Source organism: Ictidomys tridecemlineatus, chromosome 11 (genome assembly GCF_052094955.1).
Source record: "Ictidomys tridecemlineatus isolate mIctTri1 chromosome 11, mIctTri1.hap1, whole genome shotgun sequence".
Lineage (NCBI taxonomy): Eukaryota > Metazoa > Chordata > Mammalia > Rodentia > Sciuridae > Ictidomys > Ictidomys tridecemlineatus.
In genome coordinates this window covers 130,822,264-130,844,733 of record NC_135487.1, presented here as the reverse complement: position 1 = coordinate 130,844,733, position 22,470 = coordinate 130,822,264, and the positions used below count along the sequence as shown (strand labels likewise).

General features: G+C 41.2%; 1 protein-coding gene across 3 annotated transcripts; it reads left to right on the top strand.

The window, feature by feature from the left end:
• The first annotated feature begins 3 nt into the window (after positions 1-3).
• Positions 4-22,380, top strand: Prune1 (prune exopolyphosphatase 1). 3 transcript variants are annotated; one of them, XM_040287546.2, is made up of 9 exons: positions 10-219; positions 6,232-6,265; positions 7,424-7,516; positions 8,658-8,860; positions 11,524-11,708; positions 12,962-13,120; positions 14,057-14,151; positions 17,089-17,247; positions 20,481-22,380. In XM_040287546.2, exons 3-9 carry the CDS (start codon positions 7,478-7,480, stop codon positions 20,907-20,909), a joined length of 1,269 nt encoding a protein of 422 aa, XP_040143480.1. In that variant the 5' UTR covers positions 10-219; positions 6,232-6,265; positions 7,424-7,477; the 3' UTR covers positions 20,910-22,380. The 3 variants fall into 3 exon arrangements, with proteins under 3 accessions (XP_040143482.1, XP_005331243.1, XP_040143480.1); XM_005331186.5 differs by lacking the exon at positions 6,232-6,265 and having other exon boundaries at positions 9-219; XM_040287548.2 differs by lacking the exons at positions 6,232-6,265; positions 17,089-17,247 and having other exon boundaries at positions 4-219.
• The last annotated feature ends 90 nt before the right edge of the window (positions 22,381-22,470 follow it).

Sequence of the window (22,470 nt, the reverse complement as noted above, 5' to 3'; positions counted from 1 at the left end):
TGTCGGCCTCCGGGATCGCCGGGTTACGCACTTCCTCTCGGGGTCGGAGGCCGAGTCTCTGTTTGGCGGGTTCGAGTCCCGCCTACTGACTCTGGCCTCTGGCCTTTGAGTCCTGGGTGGGGTACACACGCTGGGTAACCGCTCCTCCGCGAGGGGCGGTGGCGCACCTTGGACTTCACCATGGAGGACTACCTGCAGGGTTGTCGAGCTGCTCTGCAGGTAACGGAGCCCTGTCTGGCTGAGGAACGAGGATGGGGTCCGGGAAGCGTGGACGGGTAGGGCGTGGAGAGCGCCGACGGGCCGTGTGCGGGGGTCTCCGAGTGGCGAGAGGGACCGGGGTCTGGCTAGGCTTGGAGCGTGGGGCGCAAACACCAGCTCATGCAGGAGGCCGCTCCCGGGCCCCGATTCGGGGTCCCCGTCCTTCGCGGCCCGCCGGGAGCGCGGAGCCGAGTCCCGGTCCGGCTCTGGCCGGACTCCCCGGCCTGCTGCCGCCGGGCCCTGCGCCGCCCGGCCGCCCGCCCGCCCGAGACGAGTGCCAGGGCCTCTCGCCGCTCCGCCTCGCGGGCTGCGGACGCCGGTGCCGGCGGCGTCGGGTGTGGGCTTCCCCCGGTGTAAGCCCGACGTGGACCCGGCGCGTCGGCTAGGCCGCCCTCTGCCGCGGCGTCTGGCTTAACGTGCGCGAGTCTCGGGAAGCTTGAAGGCGTGGGCCCCAGCACGACTGCGGGACTCCCGCTGGGTGGCCCCGGCCGGTGGGCCCTCCCAGCCCTGTTGACTGCCATGCCGCATCGGGCTCTTGTCCCCAGCAGCGGCAAAAAGCTAGCCGGACGGAAACGACCGGCGGTCACCGGGCCGCTTTTGAGTCGAACTGCCCCTGGAGAAACACACACGAGGCTGAGCACGTCTCCCTGGAAGATATCTTTTTTTTTTTTGGTTGAGGGGTAACCAGGGACTGAACTCGGGGGCATTCGACCACTGAGCCACACCCGAGCTCTATTTAGAGACAGGGTCTCACTGAGTTGCTTAGTGCCTCGCCGTTGCTGAGGCTGGCTTTGAACTTCGATCCTCCTGCCTCAGCCTCCGAGCCGCTGGGATTACATGTATGCACCACTGCACTGATACCGTGTTTTTAGCTTGATAACAAAAATTTTCTATAGGTTCTACCACAGTGACAATAGGATGTACTGAGAAATCCTGTTTAACTAAATGTCCTATTCAGATGACATCTTTCACTTCTAGGAGAGAGAAATCTTTCTTCAGGGTGGGACTGCAGTCACATTCGGGTGATTAATCTAGGAACAAAAGCTCCAGAAGTTTTTGATAAGGAATTGTATGAGGCAGGAATCAGGAGTGGCTGGCTGGCTGTCTTTAGAAATTTGTAGTCCTGGCTGCGGTTGTGGCTCAGTGGTAGAGTGCTTGCCTAGCATGTGCGAGGCCCTGGGTTCGATCCTCAGCACCACATATAATAAACAAAATAAAAGTATTGTGTCCAACTACAACTAAAAAATAAATATTTTAAAAAAATAAAGTTATAGAAAAAAAAAAAAGCTCTTTCTGGGGCTGAGGTTGTGGCTCAGTGGTAGAGCGCTCACCTAGCAGATGTGGGGCGCTGGGTTCCATACTCAGCATCACATAAAAATGAATAAATGAAGTAAAGGTATTGTGTCCAACTACAACAAAATATTTTTTAAAAAAGCTCTTAAACAAAAGAAGAAAATAAATTTGTAGTCCTGGGGCTGGGGATATAGCTCAGTTGGTAGAGTGCTTGCCTCGAATGCACAAGGCCCTGGGTTCAATTTCCAGCACCAGAAAAAAAAAAGGAAGAAATTTGTAATCCTGATATCAGTATCAGTCCCATTTTGCTCTGCTGGGAGGGTTTGTCTCTGGTTCTGTTTTGTTTTTTTGTTTGTGTGTTTTCCTCCCTCATCCCTCATTAACTTTTTTAGAGTACTTATCAGATCATATTCAGCTTCAGAAGAGAAGTGGTTTACTTTGCCAGCCCTAAATCCCCTTTCTACTCCCTTTGAGGCCACACACAAAACAAAACAAAACAGGATGAGTCATTTAAACTTAATGAGTCTTTTTTATTTTATTTTTAAGGGAAAAAAAAGTTTATACTGTGTTCTCAGATTGTATTTCTTCCATTTGTAGCTTGAGTTTTTTTCATACTGTTAAATGTAACTATAGTTTTCTTGAATTCTCCATGTGATGGTCAGAAAACTAAGGCTGTTTGGCCTGTGCTTTGAGCTGATGGAGGATGGGCCTGAAGTTTCATAGATTTTTCCTAAATGAAGAGGAGAGCCCGGTGTTGTGGTGCATGCCTATAATCCCTGTGTCTCTGGAGGCTGAGGCAGGAGGATTGAGAGTTCAAAGCCAGCCTTCAGCAATTTAGTGAGGTCCTAAGTAACTCAGCAAGTCCCTGTCTGCTGGTCACATGAGGTGGCGGCCTACCATACCTGTATCTAAATAAAATAGAAAAAAGGGCTGGAGGTGTGGCTCAGTGGTTGAGTGCCCCTGAGTTTAATCCCCCGGTACACAAAAGAAAAAAGAAGAATAGAATGGATCACTATAAGTTGTACTGCCATCTACCTATTTTGGCCAGATAGTCTTAATTTTTCCAAGCTAAGAGAAAACTCATTGAGAGTACCTGCTTTCTTTTTTTTCTTTCTTTTTTAAGATACTAGGGATTGAACCCAGGGCACTTTACTATTGAGCTATGTAATCCCAGTCCTTTTAATTTTTAAATATTTGTTTCTTAGTTGTAGTTGAAGACAGTACCTTTATTTTATTTATCTTTATGTGGTGCTGAGGATTGAACTCAGGTCCTCGCATGTGCTAGGTGAGTGTTCTACCACTGAGCCACAATCCCAGCTCCCCCTTTTAATTTTTTATTTTGAGACAGAGTCAGAATTGCTGAGGGTCGTTCTAAATTGCTGAGGCTGGCCTGGAACTTGCAATACTCCTGCCTCAGCCTTCCAAGTCAGGATTATAGGCATGTACCACCTTTCCTGGCACTCCTTTTTGTTCTTAAAATTGTCCCTGATGTGAATAACAAAGTATATAGTCTCCTAGCTCTTAAACTATGTTAAGGATTAGGGGGGATACACAGCCACCCAAAAGTGAACCAGATAGGATTTTGGACATTTGTTATCCCAGCAACTCCGGTGGCTGAGGCTGGAGAATTACAAGTTCAAAGTCAACCTGGTCAATTTATAGAGACTCAGTCTCAAGAAATAAAAAGAGCTGGGATGTGGTTCTGTGATTGAGCCCTGCTGTGTTAAGTCCTCAGTATAGGGACAGGAGAAGTGGACAGTAAGCCCTTTACCATAGAAGTTACGTTCCATCTAAGAACCACAGTGCTGGAAACTGGAGTGTTTGAGAGAGAGGATTGCTTTGGTCTGAATGGTAAGGAAGGCTTCCCAGAGAAAGGGGGCATGTAAGTAGAACTGGCATGGACAGGGAGTAGTAAAGAAAGAAGAAATGGAACCGAGTATGTCTTTAGTAATTACAGAGTAGGCACTTCATGAACCATGAAGTTATAACCACGTTATCCTCACTTTTACATAAGAAAATGAGGCCTAGAGAAGCCAGAGTCCCACTAGAAACAGTAGAAACAGCTGGGATTCAACCAGAGTTTGTGATCTTTTCAAGTGGCAGTTCTGCTTTTAGAGAACAAATAGTGCAAAGAAAGGGCAGAGTGGGGAATGTGCACATCATGGTTTGGGGGTGGACTTGGGTAATGGTGGGTGATGATGGGGAAAAGAATTCTACCACCTCCCTTGGTCATTCCAGTTCCAAGATGTGCCACAAGTTCCTGAGTATCCATTTGTATTCATTTCTTTTGGTTGCTGTCTGGGCTGGACTGAGCTCAAAGTGTTACTTGTTCACCTTGCTCTGGAGATCATTTCTCCACTTCAGAACTGTGAAGTTGTATTTGGTTCCTGCTTTCTGCTTTTCTTTGTCTTGATTTCTTGCCAGGGATCTGACTGATCCTGATTCAGTTTCCACTTACAGTGAAGCTGCACTATTGTAAAAGAGTTTGGAAAGGTTCTCTGAGAACCACCTTGTACCCAGCAATGTTTTATGTAGTTTATGTAGTTCCCTTTCTAGAAAACATAGGAGCCCTTTTACTGCTTCAGTGAGCAAATTATCTCTGCAGTCACTTATCCCAAGTGTTTTGCTGTCACTTTGGTCTAGAGTCATCTGGGAAGTTCATGGTTTGTAGGAAACAAAGGAACCTACTCTAGTATAAGGAGTAGGAATTGTAAGTCAAAGGAGTCATAGGACTGGGGTCTTGGGTACAGAATTCTTTTATTGCTTTGGCGAAGGATTTAATGTTAAAAGACTCACTCCTTCATAGTGTTATCAATACGAATGGGCCTTGGCAATACACACACACACACACACACACACACACACACACACACATGTATGTATTTTGATACTGGGGATTTATCTCCACCCTTTTTTTTATATTTATTTTTTAGTTTTAGGTGGACACCAATATCTTTATTTTATTTTTATGTGGTGCTGAGAATTGAACCCCGTGCTTCACGCATGCTAGGCAAGCATGCTACCACTTGAGCCACATCCCCAGCCCTCCACCCTTTTTTTGAGACAGGGTCTCCTGAGTTGCTTAGGACCTTGCTAAGTTGCTGAAGTTGGCCTTGAACTAGTGATCCTCATACCTAAGCTTCCTAAGTTGCTGCTGGGGATTACCAACATGCACTATCATGCCACAGTTTTTTTTTGTGTGTACTGGGAATTGAACCCAGGGATACTTAACCATTGAACCACATCCCATCCCCAGCCCTTTTTAAATATTTTATTTAGAGACAGGGTCTTTGAGTTTCTTAGGACTTCACTAAGTTACTGAGGCTAGCTTTGGACTCACAATCCTCCCACCTCAGCCTCCCAGGTTGCTGGGTTTACAGGCATGCACCACCACGCTTTTTTTTTTTTTTTTTTGAGACAAAATAATTGTACATATTTTTTGGGTAGAGTATATGATATTCTAATACATGTATATAATTCATTATTTCTCTCTCGGATATTTATCATCTCTTTTTTTGCTGCTAGGGATTGAACCTACAGTCTTGCACATAACTGTGCGAACACTCTACAACTGTGCTACGTGCTACCCTCTATCTTTTTTCTTTTTTTTCTTTTTTGTGGTGCTGGGGATCAAACCTAGGTCCTTTTATATGCTGTCATTTCTTTATGTTGGAAATATTCAAAATGCTCACTACTGGCTATTTTGAAATATTTAAATAATTTTTATCAAAATAGTTATCCTACTGTGCTATAGAACTTTAGAGGTTACTCCTCCTGTGTATCTGACTGTATCCCTTTACCTGTTAACCATCCTCTCTCCCCATCTCAGGATCTGAGATCTACTCTCTTTCTTTGAGGTCAACTTTTTTGCTTCCATATATAGGTGAGAATATGTGGTATTTGTCTTGCTGTGCTTGACATAGTTCATGTAATATAATGTCTTCCAGTTCCATCCATGTTGCTGCAAATGGACAATTTCATTCTTTTTTACCACTTTTTATTTTTATTTATTTTTATTTTTTATTTTTTTTTGTGGTGCTGGGGACCAAACCCAGGGCCTCATGCATGCTAGGCAAGCACTGTATTAGGGAGCCACATCCCCAGCCCCACTTACCCAACCTTCCTTCCTCTTCCTTTTTTTGCTCTCTTTTCCTTCCCTCCTACTACTTAGCTACATCCCTAGCCCCACATTTCATTCCCTCTCTCTTTTCTTTATTTTTTTTTCACAGTACTTTTTTTTAATCCATTCATCTGTGAATGTATACTTAGGTCGATTTCATATCTCGGCTACTATTGTGAATAGTGTTGCAATAAACATGCAATTAACAGATGTCTCTGATATACTGATTTGAGTTGTGGGATTACTGGATCATTGGTAGTTCAATCTCTGAGTTTTTGAGGAACCTCCATATGGTTTTCGATGATGACTGTACTGATTTACATTCCCCACCAGCATCCTGACCAGCATGTTAATTATTTGCCTTTTTGATAATATCCCTTCTATCTGGGAAGAGGTAAATCTTACTGGTTTTGATTTATATCAAATCAAAATAATGATTAGTGATGAGAGGCTTCCATAATCTTGAGGTAGGCCAGTCCGAAATAACAGTAATACCAAAATTAAGAAATCCTGCTATAACTAGTATGTCTTATTTTGTCTCTCTCATCTCATCCTCTCAGAAGCAGAGTGAGATAGAAGTTCAAAAATAAACTGGTAAGAGAATTATTGTGCCCTAAACTAAGTCATAAGCTTTATGTTTTTATTTTACCCAACATAATGGTCATTCTTAGAATAAAACAATAATATTTTTTGTGTTTGTGGTACTGAGATTGAACCAGGGTCTGGTGTATACTAGGCAAGAACTGTACTGCTGAGCTACATTTCCATCTCTTCATTTATTTTTTTTTTTATTTTGAGAAAGCATCTCTCTAAGTTGCTCATTCTGGCCTCAAACTTATAATCCTCCTGCCTGAGCCCTCCAAATAACACATTACAGGCTTATACCACCATGCCTGGCTAAAATAATAACTCTTTAAGTATGTGCCTCATTGGGTTGTTTTGAGAACTAAATGGTTAGTTAATGCATGTAAATATGTTAGAATAATGCTTGACACACTCAATAAACATTTAATAAAAGCAAAGCCAAAAAAAAGAATCCTGTCTTTGCTATTATAGGCACTGTAGTCTAAGTGTGTTGTATTTAAAACTGATTACTAAACAGATGGAGAAGAACAAGTTTAATAATAGTAGCTATCCTTTGCTCCTAGGAGTTCTTATCAGCAGCTGGACTTTTCAATGCTTTAAAAATAAAAGTTCCAGCAGTAGCAGCTGTTCTTGCTCTAATCTGAATCTGCTTTTTGGGTTGTGAGAGATGTCAGTTATATATAGTTATCATTGGGACTTCTCAGGGCAGGCATAGTTTATCTGGACAACTGGATAATGGACTTGATCTTATTTTTACCTTTATTTTCAAAGCCTCTTCACCTATTCTCTTGATTTAGAAGTATAAGGGTCATTTTCTCTATTTTAAAAATGGAGGCAGAGAGTGGCAAACTCTCTCTATATTATCTACCCTAGTGTTATACTTTTGAAGCATAAGAAATCAGAATTATTCACTGTTCTTCTGTAAGTTAACATTCAAGAAAACAGTTTACTAGTGAGGGGAGGCGCTCTTTTGCACCCACTGGATGTGTGTGGAATGCTTAAAGCTTAGGTAAACAGACCCTCTGCTCATCTCTTCATCCATAAAGTGAGGACCCAGGAGATTCTGTGTCTCACCCTCCTCTGTGAAGATCAGTAAATGGACTTGTATAGGTAAATGGAGAAAGATGGAGATGCTTTTGTCAGTTTCCACCTCTCTTTCCTCTCCAGGAGTCCAGACATCTACATGTTGTACTGGGAAATGAAGCCTGTGACTTGGACTCCATGGTGTCTGCTCTTGCTCTAGCTTTTTATCTGACAAAGGTGAGTACCTAGGAACAGAGCCCCTTAGAATGAAAAAATTTAAATTCAAGACCAGCTCTGCTATTTACCAGCATTTAGTCTTGGGTAAGTTAAATCCCTTAACTTTGCTGAGTCTCATGTCACCATACTTTTCAGTGTTATTGTGAGGGGAAGAAAATGGGTAAATAAATTTTTTTTTTTAACTGGGGATTGAACCTAGGGGCACTTTTTAACCACTGAGCAACCCCAGTCCTTTTCATATTTTATTTAGAGATAGGGTCTTGCTAAGTTGCTTAGGGCCTCGCTAAGTTGCTGAGGTTGGCTTTGAACTCGTGATCCTCCTGTCAGCTTCCTGATTACAGGCATTTGCCAGTGTGCCTGGCTGGTAAATAAGTTTTGAGGGATATGTAAACCATAAAGCAATATTCAAATTATTATTGAGTTCCTTAGGGGTGTCAGTCATCCAGTGTGTATTCTTCTTGCCCAGCTAACCTTTTTTTTTTTTTTTTCCGGGGTGGGTACTGGGAATTGAACTCAGGGGCACTCAACCACTGAGTCACATCCCCAGCCCTATTTTGTATTTTATTTAGAGACAGGGTCTCAATGAGTTGCTTAGCTCCTTGCTTTAGCTGAGGCTGGCTTTGAACTCGCAATTCTCTTGTCTCAGCCTCTCGAGCCACTGGGATTATAGGTGTGCACCACCGCACCCAGCCCAGGAAAAAAAAATTTATTTTTTTCTCTGTGGCATTGCATCTAGAACTAGCTCTTTACTATGAGTTGCCTTATTGGCTTTCATGTTATAACCAAGAAGGAGGGAGGGCAAGAGCCATCCTTTTGGGAATGGTGGTACAAACTAGTGGTAGAGCACATGCTAACATGTGCAGGGCCTTAATTCAATCCTTACCACCTAAAAACTAAAAAAGCATCCTTTTATTTTTATGGAGTAGTAGGTAATTGTGACTTTGAGAAAGGTAGTAGCTTATTCAAAATCATGTCTCCTTTGGTTCCAATTGTCTTGTTACTTTTGTTCCCTTTGGTGTTGGGGATTGAACCTCATGCATGCTAAGTACATGCTGTACTACTGCACTACAACCTCAGCCCAATCTTGGTACTTTTTCCTATCCCAAAACTTGTGATACCTTCTTTTCACTTTTCTATTCAGACGAATGAAGCTGAGGAAGTCTTTATACCAGTTTTAAATATAAAACGTTCTGAGCTACCTCTACGAGGTGACAATGTCTTCTTCCTTCAGAAGATTCAAATTCCCGAAACTATCTTGATTTTTCGGGACGAGATTGATCTCCATGCATTGCACCAGGCTGGCCAACTTACCCTCATCCTTGTTGACCATCATGTCTTACCCAAGTAAGTAGGTGGAAATTAAATTCATACTTATGTACCACATTGGACTCTGATGAATGAGATATAAATAAAGGAAGAGTCTTTGCTTTTAGTGATCTTAAAGATTAATTATAACTGATTGGTCATATTTTTTTTTAAAGAGAGAGAGAGAGAATTTTTTTTTTTTTTAATATTTATTTTTTAGTTTTTGGCGTACACAACATCTTTGTATGTGGTGCTGAGGATTGAACCCGGGCTGCATGCATGCCAGGTGAGTGCGCTACCACTTGAGCCACATCCCCAACCCTGATTGGTCATATTTGATACAGAAATTCAACAGGAAATAATGTCAGTTCTCCAGTTATATGTTTGTTTATAGCATAAAGACATATAACAGAGCTGGGGCTATAACTCAGTGGCAGAGTATTTGCCTGGCACAGGTAAGGCAGTGAGTTGGATCCTTAGCACTGCATAAAAATAAACAAATAAAATATGGGGCTGGGGATGTGGTTCAAGTGGTAGCGTGCTCGCCTAGCATGCGTGGGGTGCTGGGTTTGATCCTCAGCACCACATAAAAATAAAATAAAGATGTTGTGTCCACTGAAAACTAAAAAATAAATATTAAATTCTATCTCTCTTAAAAAAATAAATAAATAAAATAAAGGCATGCTATGCTATTCATCTACAACTACCAGAAAAAAAAAAATTTTAAAAAAAGAAAGCAGAGAAATAGGAACATTTTGAGCTCAAACTAAAGAATAACTCAAAGGTCATTTAAATCTGCCTTTGGTATCATCATTGCACGATTTTGTGGCAGATTTATTATAATATAGGCCTTTAAAAAATTGATGGAACTATGTTTTTAATTTTTAAAAGGTTAGTAAGTGACCGTAATTCCTACATAAATTCATGGTAACTTCAGAATAACATGGTAAAGTCTATAAATGTCTCATTTGAGTGTATTTGAAAAATGTGTACTTCTGTAATAATTCCAACCCCTAATTTAAGATTGGAAAAAAATTGCCAAAAACATAACATGGGTATGAGATTTGTCTAAGTCTGTCTGACTCCTGCTAATCTTAAAATGTATTTTGGGCTGGGCACAGTGGCACATTCTTGTAATTCCAGCAGCTCGGGAGCCTGAGGCAGAAGGCTCACGAGTTCAAAGCCATCCTCAGCAATGGTGAAGCGCTAAGCAACTCAGTGAGACTCTGTCTCTAAATACAAAAATGGGGCTGGGGATGTGGCTCAGTGGTTGAGTGCTTCTGAGTTCAATCCCTGGTACCTGGGGGGGGGGGGAATGTATTTTGGGTTTTTTGTGGTGTTGGGGATGGAACCCAGGGTCTCACATGTACTAGGCAAGTGCTCCACCACTGAATCACGTTCTCTGGCCTTTAAAATGTATGATTTTTTTCCTTGAGCATCCTGTAGTTGTAGCAGAAAATGACAAAGCCTGATAGCATGGATGAGCTATGCATTCATGCATTAATAAACTCTTAGTTAGAGAATGAAAGTAAGACAGGGTTCCCTTCTCATGAAGCTTACAGTCAGGAAAAGGAAATTGGGTAAATAGATCATTATAATGGGTGTTGGAAACAAGCTATTTTCATTCTAGGGACAGTAGGTACATGAAGGATGGAATTATTCATTATACTAGAAGGGAATTGAGGGCATCAGGAAAGGTTTTGTAGCAGAATTGACCCCTGATCTCAGGTGTTTGCCCCCTGAATAAGGAGGGAAGGCGTTAGGAAGTGTTCCAGGCAGAAGAAGTAATTAATAGAAGCAAAGCCAGGCAGGTACGAAGTAGCATGGTGAGTTAGGGAAAATGAAATTTGTTTTGCACAGCCAGAGCATAAAATAGGAGGGAAAAAGAGAATGTGGAAAAAGATAAGACTAAAGAGGTAGGCAGGGGGAATTAGACTGATTTAGGCAGTGGGAAACTATATATATAGTTATATATTTACTCTAGGTCCTGGCAATCAAATTTGCTTTTTTACTTTAAATTCAGGCAGCTTTGTGAAGAATAGCTTAGGAGGGCCTTTAGCTGGAGCCAGGTGTTTGGTTAAGAGACTGTTGAAGTAGTCCAGATGAAAGCTATGGAGGGCCTAGAACAAGACAATATCAGAGGGCTGGAAAGGAAGGCATGAAGAGAAGCCCTAGGACCTGGTCACCTGTGTGGAATTTGAGTATTGAGGGAATTGAGAAACAGGCAAGATTTTAATGTTGAGTATCAAATGTCAACTGGATCCAGGCATGGTGGCACATGCCTGTAATCCCAGCAATTTAGGAGCTTGAGAGAGGAGAATTACAGGTTTGAGGCCAGCCTCAGCAACTTAGCAAGACCCTGTCTCAAAATAAAAAAATAAAAAAGACTGGGGGTACAGCTCAGTGGTTAAGCCCTTAGGTTTAATCTCCATTATACCCTCCCCCCAAAAAAGAAAAAATGTACAACAAATATGTGGGCGAGCTATTTGCAGCAGATACTTCACAGAATTCACTTACATGCTATTTAAATACCCCTTCAGATATGACATTAAAGAAAAGAATGGAGAGAAATGAGGCAGAATAGGAGTGACTACAGGTCTACTTGTTAGCCTAAGATATCTGCACTTTCCTTTGGTGTGAGGGTTTTGAAGATAGATAACCTATCTTTCTTTCTCTTTTCCCATACCCTCCTCCTTCTACAGAAGTGATGCAGCTCTAGAAGAGGCCATAGTAGAGGTGCTTGACCATCGACCCATCGAGCAGAAACACTGCCCTCTTTGCCATGTCTCTGTTGAGCTTGTGGGGTCCTGTGCTACCCTGGTGGCTGAGAGAATCCTGCAGGGGGCACCAGAGATCTTAGACAGGCAAACTGCAGCCCTTCTGCATGGTAAGGGTGGTTTGGTGCTGAGACCTGACTAGTTTCTCTATTCCCAACCCAAAGAAGGGAGAGTGGGAAAATCTGGACTCTTCCAGTCTAACCATATATGCTCTCAAAACCATTCAGTTCATACCAGAGGATGGAATTATTTTAGGGAACAATTAGGCATTTAAAGGCCTGTGAGATGTTTTGTTGGAGAAAGTAGAAAGGAATCACAGGGCAGCAAACCTTGACGTTTCCTATTTGTGGTATTTAATGGAAGGAGTACTGGCCAAATAAGCAGAAAATGGATTCTTATACCAGTTCCACTAGAAAATAGGCATGTGTCCTGGAGCAAATCTCGTAACCTTTTTAATTTTCATTTTCTCTATTTATTTAAAAAAAAGAGAGAGAGAGGGCCTAGGGTTGTAGCTCAGTGGTGGAGTACTTGCCTTGTACATGTGAGGCACTGGGTTCAATCCATAACACCACATTAAAAATAATTAATAAAATAAAGGTATTATGTCCATCTTCAACTAAAAAAATAAATTAAAAATAAAGAGTTAGACTACACTTTTATTTTAGCTTCAAAATTATTTGATGAGATTGGCCTCCCGAAGAGATGTCCAAGGGCTGGGTGTGTGTGGTACACACTATAATCCCAGCAGTTCAGGAGGCTGAGGCAGGAAGATCACAGTTTGAAACCAGTCCCAGTGGGCTGGGGATGTGGCTCAAGCGGTAGCGCGCTGGCCTGGCATGTGTGTGGCCCGGGTTCAATCCTAAGCACCACATACAAACAAAGTTGTTGTGTCCGCCGAAAACTAAAAAATAAATATTAAAAATTCTCTCTCTCTCTCTTTAAAAAAAAATAATAAAAAAATAAAGTTGTATTGTGTCCAACTACAACTAAAACAAAAATCTTAAAAAAAAAAAAAATAGAAAAAAAGGGTGGGTGAGTGGGGATGTGATTCAGTGGTTAAGTGCCCCTGGATTCATTTCCCAGTACCCCCCCAAACCAAAAAGAAAAAGATGTCCTCTCTGTAACAAGGTTGCAGCATCTCCAAGGATTGAGATATTCAGGCTTCCTTTCCACTTTTTCTCTATTTCCTTGCCTGGAATCCGGAAATCTTACAACATAGTCCCAGTTTCTTGTTTTATTTTCAGTGAGTTTGCTCTGCAAATCTCCTCTGTATTGTGCCCATTTGATTTGAAGGTTATATGTGTTCTGGTGGTTGTGAATGGAGCTCACATGATTTAAGTTCTGCCATCCTCCTTCTCAATAGGAACCATCATCTTGGACTGTGTCAACATGGACATTAAAATTGGAAAGGCAACCCCAAAGGACAATGAATACGTGGAGAAACTGGAGGCCCTCTTCCCAGATCTGCCTAAGAGAAATGACATTTTTGATTCTCTACAAAAGGCAAAGTTTGATGTATCAGGTATGAAGTGTCAAGCTGAATTCTCTACCTCCCACATGAGAAAGCAAGTGGGCAAGCTTTTTTCATTGTATTCGTGAATGCAATCAAAACAATTCCAGAGCATGCATAAGGATTTACACTTTATACCAGAGAGAAAGGAGGCATCATATTAGTATGTTTATGAACTGATCAGTCATTTATTGGAATGTTTTATCCTGGATCTTAGGAAGAATGAGGAGGAATAGTCTTAGAGGTTCCAGTCTAATCAGAGAACATAGAACAGATAAATAAAGTATACTGAGGGAAAGTAAATTATCAGAGCAAAAGCTATATAATTGGATAGAGAGGCAGAAGAAACATTTAGAATGAATATACAAAGGACAAAGGAAGAGAACTAAAAAAAACCTCTATCATCTTCTACTCAACTACTACCTGATGTAAAAAAGGAGAACGAAAGATGTAAGGAAAGAATGAAAAGTACTACATGTTTGTTTTAAACACTGTCTGCCTTGTACTTTTTCCTTTATTTTTATGTGGTGCTCAGGATCAAATCCAGTGCCTCACTCATGCTAGGCGAGTACTCTCTCACTTAGCCACAACCCCAGCCCCCTACAAATACTTTTATTTATCCATTTGTTTATTTATTTAGAGTGATCTTATTTATTTGAGTCAGAGTGTCTGTGTATTCCAGACAAAAATCTGTGCCTCACTTTCCAAATAGCTGAGATGATAGGCATGTACCACAACACCAAACTCCACATGTACTTTTAGAAAGTTAAAACAGTACAAAAAAGGGGAAAATCGGGGGGGGGGGGGCGGTAAATTTTCATTGCTCTCCTCTGTTCATTGCCCCTAAGAGAGGCTATGTTTTTTTTTTTTTTTTTCCTTGTCCTCATCTACCTGGTGTTAGGACCTTGGGTTCCCTGTTTGACTCATAGTCTTACATCCACTTTTTAGGGCTGACCACTGAACAGATACTGAGAAAGGACCAGAAGACCATCCATAGGCAAGGTACCAAAGTGGCCATTAGTGCAGTATACATGGATCTGGAGGTAAGACCAAGTTGCAGATGTTGATGGGAAGGGAAAACTTTAAATTATATATATAACTTTGCTCCCTCATTTATTTTTTTAATTGGTGCATTATGATTATACACTATAGTGGGATTCATGCGACATTTATACCCATATAGAACATATTTAGATCAGTTTCATTCCTCATTACCTCTCCTTTTCTTCCCCTTCTTCCCCTGTTTCTCTTCTGCTCCTCATTATTGATTTACCTCTGTGTTGTGTATATCTCTGTCCCCGTCTACTCAATTCTATTTTCTCTGTGACCCTCATAATTCATCACCTCTCACTGTACTCTGTAATAGCCCATATACTAGCTTCCCTGCCTCCACTTTTGCATCCTTAAAAACCATTTTTCCCATAGCAACGAGAATGAGAGTGATTTTTTTTTTTTTTTTTTAATTTATATTTTTTATGTGGTGCTGAGAATTGAGCCCAGGGCCTCGAATGTGCTAGGTGAGCACTCCACTGCTGAACCACAACCCCAGCGTCAGATCTTTTTAATACATAAATTAAGTTGGGCTTGGTGGCACATCCTTTAATTTCAGCTGTTCAGGTAACTGAAGCATGAGGAAGATCACAAGGTCCAGGCCAACCTGGGCAACTCAGTGAGAGCCTATCTCAAAATAATAAATAGAAGGGCTAGGAATATAGCTCAGTGGTGTAGTACTTGCCTAGGACCTATAAGGCCCTGGTTTCATGGAGCTGAGGATCCAACCCACAGCCTTGCACATGCTAGGTGAGTGCTCTACCACTGAGCCAAACCCCAGACCCCTTCATTGTACTTCAAATAAAATCTGCCAGCCTTCCTTTGACTTACAAGGCCCTATTTGTCTGCCACAATGGTTTTCTTTCTCTTTTCTTTCCTCAGACTGTTAAGTTTATTCTCAACTCTGGCTCTTTGAACTTGGTTTTCTCTTTGCTGCTTCTTATCATTCATGCCTCAGCTCACATGTGTCCTGTTTTGAGAGGTTTTTCCTGACCACCCAAACTGAAATAATATCCCCAGGCTCAAAAAATCTCCAATTGGGCATTGGTGGCACACACTTGTAGTTCCTGACCCTTGAAAGGCTGATGTGGGAGGATTACTTGACCCAAGAGATCAAGGCCTGCCTGGGCAGCATAGTGAGACCCTATCTCAAAAACCCCCAAAATGGGCTGGGGTTGCAGGTCAGCACTAGTGCACTTGTCTGGCATGTGTGAGGCACTGGGTTCGATTCTCACCACTACATATAAATAAATAAAATATCTATTGACAAGTGAAAAAAAAAATGTTAAAAAAAAAGGAAAAAACCCAAAAATAACAATAAAAAAAATCTGTAACAATTAATTTGTGTGGAGGCAGGTACCAGGATTGAATATAAAGCCTTGCTTATGCTAAGCAAGCATTCCTCCACTAACATATGTCCTTAGTTCATTTTGTTTTGTTTTGAGATCACGTCTCAAACAGTTAATTTTGTTGAATGAGTGGCAGAATGTAACTTTAATAATGGTGGGGTTTTTTTTGTTTGTTTGTTTTATAGTACTAGAGTTGGAACCCAGGGACACTCTACCACTGGAACTTCATCCCCAGCTCTTTTTTTTTAATATATATATATATATAGTTTTTTTTAGTTGTAGTTAGACATAATAACTTTATTGTATTTATTTATTTTTATTTGGTGCTGAGGATCTAACCCAGTGCCTCAAACGTGCCAGGTGAGTACTCTACCACTGAGCCACAACCCTTCCCAGCTCTTTTTAAAAATTTTTGTTTGGGGGCTGGGGTTGTAGTTCAGTGGTAGAACACTTGCCTGGCATGTGTGAGGCGTTGGGTTCAATCCTCAGCACCACATAATAATAAATAAATAAAAATAAAGGTATTGTGTTCATTTACAACTAAAAATATTAAAATTTTTAAAAATATTTTGTTTTAGCTGTAGTTGGATACAATAACTTTTATTTTATTTATTTATTTTTATATGGTGCTGAGGATCGAACCCACAGCCTTGCATGCGCTAGGCGAGTGCTCTACCACTGAACTACATTATTCCATGACTCTGAACTGGAAGGCTGTCCTTAGTTCTTGCCTTTACACAGTGGCTCTTTGACTCTTTCTAGAACTTCCCTTCTCTGCTTTTTACTAAACTGTATATATCTGTGAATATTCTTAAAATTTTTTTTAGTTGTAAATGAACACAATACCTTTATTAAAAATATAAAAATTCAAAAAAATTATTTTATTTATTTGGTACTGGGATTTGAAGCTAAGGCTTGCAGTATTACTGAGCTACATCCCCAGTCCGTTTTATTTTAAATTTTTTTTTTTTTTTTAAGAGTGACAGAGGAGAGAGAGAGAGAGAGAATTTTTTTTTTTTTTTAAGAGAGAGAGAGAGAGAGAGAATTTTTAATATTTATTTTTTAGTTCTCGGCGGACACAACATCTTTGTTGGTATGTGGTGCTGAGGATTGAACCCGGGCCGCACGCATGCCAGGCGAGCGCGCTACCGTTTGAGCCACATCCCCAGCCCTTATTTTAAAATTTTGAGACAGGGTCTTACTCAGTTGCTGAGGCTGGCCTTGAACTTGAGATCCTCTTGCCTCAGCCTCTTGAGCCACTGGGATAGCAGCCTTGTGCCATTGCACCTAGCTTCTTGTTTTAATTTTCCCAAAACAAATATGTTTGACAATGTTGTCTCCTTGATCATATAGGTAATAGAGATTATTTTCAAACTAATTCTGTCTTAACCCAAAGCCTTTATTACCCATTCTTTCTCTTTGCCTCCCAGCATGTGTATATACTAAATAGTAGGTACCTTTTTAATGGAGCACAAGTCATGAGTTAACAGGCAAAGAAATCCTTCATAAGGATTTTTCATTGATGTTGACAAGAAGGGTCAAGCTGTAGCCCTCATCCCTCTCCGTTTTTTTCTCTTTCAGGCCTTTCTGCAGAGGCCCAACCTGCTTGCAGATCTCGGTGCTTTCTGCCAGGCTCACAGCTATGATGCTCTGGTCGCCATGACTATCTTTTTCAACACTCATAATGAGCCAGTGCGACAGTTGGCTATTTTCTGCCCCCATGTGGCCCTTCGAATGATGGTGAGTCCCTGCCCTAACTTGAGGTCCTCCCAGCACTTGCCCATATGTTCTCCACGTTCCATGGCTCTGCACTGGAAGGCTGTCCTTAGTTCTTGCCACCTTTTCACAGTGACTCTTTGACTCTTTCTAGAGACAAAGAGAATTAGAGATACAGTTCCTGTTTAGAAGGATCGTGAAATGTGATTAGAAGGAAATGTTATAAATCTGGAGTTAGAACTTGATTCTTGGTTTAATCATTAATTCTTCACCTCTAAAAAATCAGTTCTTTTCTTTCTGCTCTGTTGCTTTAACAGAAACACAATGTGGGGAGAGGTGGTATGTAGCTCAGTGGTAGAGTGCTGGCCTTGCTTGTGTGAGGCACTGGGTTCCATCCCCAGCAGTGGTGGGTGGGGTGGGGAGAGGAGGACAAAAGAAAGAAATACCAGAGAGAAACCTTGTCTACTACTCACCATGCAGGGAATAATTAATTATGTTCAGTCTGGAGAAGTGATCAAGTACCAGGTTTATTCTCTTTCCTATCTTCCATTTGGCTACCTTTTCCAATTCCTCCCCTTTGTATTCCTGTTGGTTACTGATTAGCTTAGAGGAAAATTTTAAAGGCTGTCTAGGGACATGTTACCTGGACTATACGAGGATCTCTAAAGGTATATATGTTCTATAGCTCTGAACTGGAAGACTGTCTAGATAATCCTTTGTTACAAAACGTATAACTAGGGGCTGGGGTTTTGGCTCAGTGGTAGAGCACTCGCCTAGCACATGCGAGGCCCTGGGTTCGATCCTCAGCACCACATAAAAATAAAGAAATAAAGCAAAGGTATTGTGTTCATGTACAACTTTAAAAAAAAAAAAGGTATATCTGGGAATTGAGCACAGTGGTAGACACCTGTAATCCCAGCAACTTGGGAGGCTGAGGCAGGAGGATCTTTTAGTTTTTAGATGGACACAATATCTTTTTTTTTTAATATTTAGTTTTTAGTTTTCGGTGGACACAACATCTTTATGTCCACATATAAATATGTGGACACATTTATAAATATGTGTCCACATATTTATAAAATGTTGTGGACACAACATTTTTATTTTTATGTGGTGCTGAGGATCAAACCCAGCGCCCCGTACATGTCAGGCAAGCCTGCTACCACTTGAGCCACATCCTGAGCCCCATGATCGCGAATTTGAGTCTAGCCTCAGCAGTTCGGTGAGGCCTATCTCTGAATGAATGAATGAATGAATGAATGAATGAATGGAATGAATGAATGAATGGCTATGATATGTCTGTCAGTGGTAAAGTACTCTTGGGTTAAATCTCCAGTCATTCATTCATTCCTCACAGCCTCCCTCCTTCCCTCTCTCTCCTTTTTGATACCAGGGATTGAACCCAGGGGCACTTTACAACTGAGCCACATCCCTAGCCCTTTTTGTTTTTTATTTTGAGACAGGGTATCACTAGTTGCTTAAGGGCCTCACTAAATTGCTAAATCTGGCTTCAAACTTGTGATCCTCCTGCATCAGCCTCCCACATTGCTGAGATTACAGGCCTGTATCACCATACCCAGTTCTGTTTTTCTATCTTACATCCTGGGACTTACACATGCTAGATAAGTGCTCTACCACTGAGCTATATTCCCAGCCTTTAATTTTATCTTGTTTTGTGACAGGGTCTTATTAAGTTGTTGAGGCTGGCTTTGAACTTGGAATCCTCCTGCCTCAGCCTCCTAAGTAGCTGGGATTACAGGTGTGTACATCACACCCTACAAGAACTAGTTTTTGTTTGTTTGTTTTTGTTTTTGATCAAGTAGATGTGCTTTTCTGTCCAAAATTTATCACTTATTGGCCCTTTGAGTTAAGGCAAGTCAATTGACTTCTGAGTCTGTAAATACCATAATAGCATCCACTGGTTAGTTTGATATGGCCATTAACATAATATCATACATAAAATACATTGCTTGGCTTGGAGTAAGTGCTCACAACTTGGTGGCTTTTACCAATGATGTCATGAGGGAAAATGTGCTTTGGTTATAAGAAATACACTTCTACCTTCTGAAATCTAGTCCCCTCTCTGCCATTCTTTGTTCTTTTTAGTTGTCAATGGACCTTTATTATTTTTATTTTTATTTATTTATTTATTGTGGTGCTGGGGTTTGTTATTTATTTATTTATTTATGTGTGGTGCTGAGAATCGAACCCATTGCCTAACACATGCTAGACAAACGGTGTGTCACTGAGCTACAACCCCAGCCCTCTCTGCCAGTCTTGAAGCCATGCAGATGTTTGATGACTTCTCCCATTGCCCAGGATGCCTCTGTGTTGAGAAACAGTCCCCTTTTCATAATCTGCCCTGTAACTGCCTTTCTTCCTCCTATGTTAGGGGTAGTATATTGATTTGAACACTAGCTTTAGTGATAAACCTGATTCAATTGTAATTTTTGCTTCATACAAACCATGATCTTAGGCAAGTTGCCTAATCTTCCTAAGTCTCAATTTCTCTACCCCTAAGTGAGGGTAATTGTAATACCAATCTTGTTTTGTGTGTGAGTGTGTTGCAAGGCCTGGTACATACTAAGCAAGTGCTGTACTACTGAATCATATCCCCAGCCCCAGAAATACAGATCTTATGAGGTAGTTGTATTAAATGAGATAATTCTAAGTGGCCATACTCTGTGCTTTGTCTGTTTTCCACTCTTGTTTTGTTCTACTCATTCTTTTTACCTCAGTCATTCCCCAGATCTCTGAATAGGGGCTTATCCCATTTAGCTAAGGACAGAGTTCAAGTGTGTTGGCAACAACCATAGTAAAAACGGGGATTCTGGATTCTGGTTCAGAACCTACCAGCATTCACATGATTTTTGCTTTGGTTTCCTCATTAATGAGGAGCGAAATGATATATGTGATCTAAAATGTTCTGTTTCTAAAATACTGTGTAGAGCTGGGAATGTGGCTCAAGCAGTAGCGTGCCCACCTGGCATGCATAGGGTGCTGGGTTCGATCCTCAGCACCACATAAAAATAAAATAAAGATGTTGTGTCCACTGAAAACTAAAAAATAAATATTAAAAATAAATAAATAAAAAAAATACTGTGTTATGTTAGAAATATTTTTTTATTGCAAGCAGTAAAATTGAAGTCTAAATGATGTAATTAATTTTTTTCTCTGTTGCAAGCATCTCACTTAGAAGCTTCAGCCCTTTGCTATACCACATTATATATTGTTTCCCATTCTTGTCTCCTCTGTAGATCTGTGAAGTCCTGGAACGCTCTCATTCCCCACCTCTGAAGCTGACCCTTGTCCCAAACACCCACCCTAACCTCCAAGCCTATCTTCAAGGCAATACCCAGGTCTCTCGAAAGAAACTTCTGCCTCTGCTCCAGGAAGCCCTGTCAACATATTTTGACTCCACAAAGATACCTTCAGGGCAGCCTGAGACAGTGGGTGTGTCCAGGGAACAGGTGGACAAGGATTTGGACAGGGCAGGCCACGCTCTGATTTCTGGACTAAGTCAAGATGAGGAGGATCCTCCACTGCCCCCCACACCCATGAACAGCTTGGTGGATGAGTGCCCTCTGGATCAGGGGCTGCCTAAGCTCTCGGCTGAGGCAGTCTTTGAGAAGTGCAGTCAGATCTCACTGTCCCAGTCTACCACTGCCTCCCTGTCAAATAAGTAACTCTTGGGAAAGGAAGAGATAGTGGGAGAGGTTGCTTGACCCACCTCAAATGCATGTTTTGAGATGTTTGGAGATGTCAGCAGTCATGTGTTCATTGCTCCAGGATCTGGTGTACTGTTCTCATAATGGGAGGAGAAAGAAGGGAAAAAAAGTAGCTGATTCACTAATGGCTTTCTGCCTTTCCCTCAGTCTCTATCCAACAAGCTGTATTATTTAATTTTATTATTTAAATCTGCACTGGCTTTCCTCTTCATTTGTCAGGGCATAATGTGATATACCCACTGTCTTAGCAGAGAGGGACAAGAAGAATATAGACCCTAAAAGGGCCCCCAGTAAGGATCTTGAACAGAACCAATATCTGTCATGGAACCAAATGTTCATTCTCTGCATGAATTCACTTATTCAGTGTTTATTGAAGACCTGTTTTAAGCTAGATAGAAAAGAGTGTGCTTAGGAAATTTATTTCAGTTTTTAGCCTTCAGCAGATTTCAACTCTGTGACTTTTCTTTCTGCCCACCCATTAGGTGATGGTGTGTGTTTCAGAGATGACTAAATTTCTATTTTGAGCTTATTGTGACTGTTTTAGATCTTAATTTGGGAACAAGTTGGAGGCCATTGTCATCTGTCCTGATTAGGTGGCCTGGCTCTTTTTCTTTAGATCCTTCTGTTCCAGAGCCACAGGAATCCTGAAAACTCACTGAAGACACCTACTTTTTTTTTTGCATTCAGGAGGCACCGAGGAAGGTCCTAAGACCTCATAGACACTTTCCCTAAAGATGGCAGAAGTGGAATGAGAACTCTGGGTCTCTCCTTTGCCTTAGTGGGTCTATGAATTTCTTGTCCATCTTGTTCTCTTTTTGTTCATGTTAAAAGAAAGCATGGAGTTCTGATACTGCCATAAATTGTGAATCTTGGCAAGACACTGTACTTCTAGGTCTCATTTTCCCCATCTGTAAAACAGGGTTTAGACTAGATGTTCCCTGGTCTTCTGTAATGTGCTGCTTGCTACCATCCTTTCTCTCTCCTCTTCTCTGTATTTTTCTTGTTTTCCCTGGGAATGCTCAGGGTCACTGGATTGTATTTATGTGTGATTGTACCAAGGGAATTAGCCTCATGTAGCATGTACAGGGATGTAATTCATACATATCATAGTGACCCAGCAAAAAGTTCCTGCCCACTGACTTGTTCTGCATGTGTAGAGTCTCCTTTTTATCTTCAGATCAACCCACTCCTCCTTTTGCTTACCCCATGTAAGTTGCCAGCAATTCCACCAAACAGTGGGGTACATGATGGTTTTGGCATGACCTCTTCTAGTGTGACAGGGCACTCTGAGTTCAGTTTAAGGATATGAAGCCTATAGCTATTTGGAAGGTAAAAATAGTGGTGTGATCACTGAACCAAAGGAATTTATGTTTTGTAATTTAGATACTTTATTTTGCATTTTGTTAAATATTAAAAGACTTTTTTCCTCTTTGGGGTCTTATTGTCTCTTTTTACAACTATAACAAGGCTTTCCCCTTCGAATTTAATAATTGTTAGCTTCCTACAGATTCATCTCCTT

Excerpts from the sequence above, each read along its gene's own strand:
- Prune1 (XM_005331186.5), top strand. The coding sequence starts at position 181 with ATGGAGGACTACCTGCAGGGTTGTCGAGCTGCTCTGCAG. Across the intron at positions 13,121-14,056 it reads GGCAAAGTTTGATGTATCAG|GGCTGACCACTGAACAGATA; the intron begins GTATGAAGTGTC and ends TCCACTTTTTAG. Across the intron at positions 17,248-20,480 it reads ATGTGGCCCTTCGAATGATG|ATCTGTGAAGTCCTGGAACG; the intron begins GTGAGTCCCTGC and ends TCTCCTCTGTAG.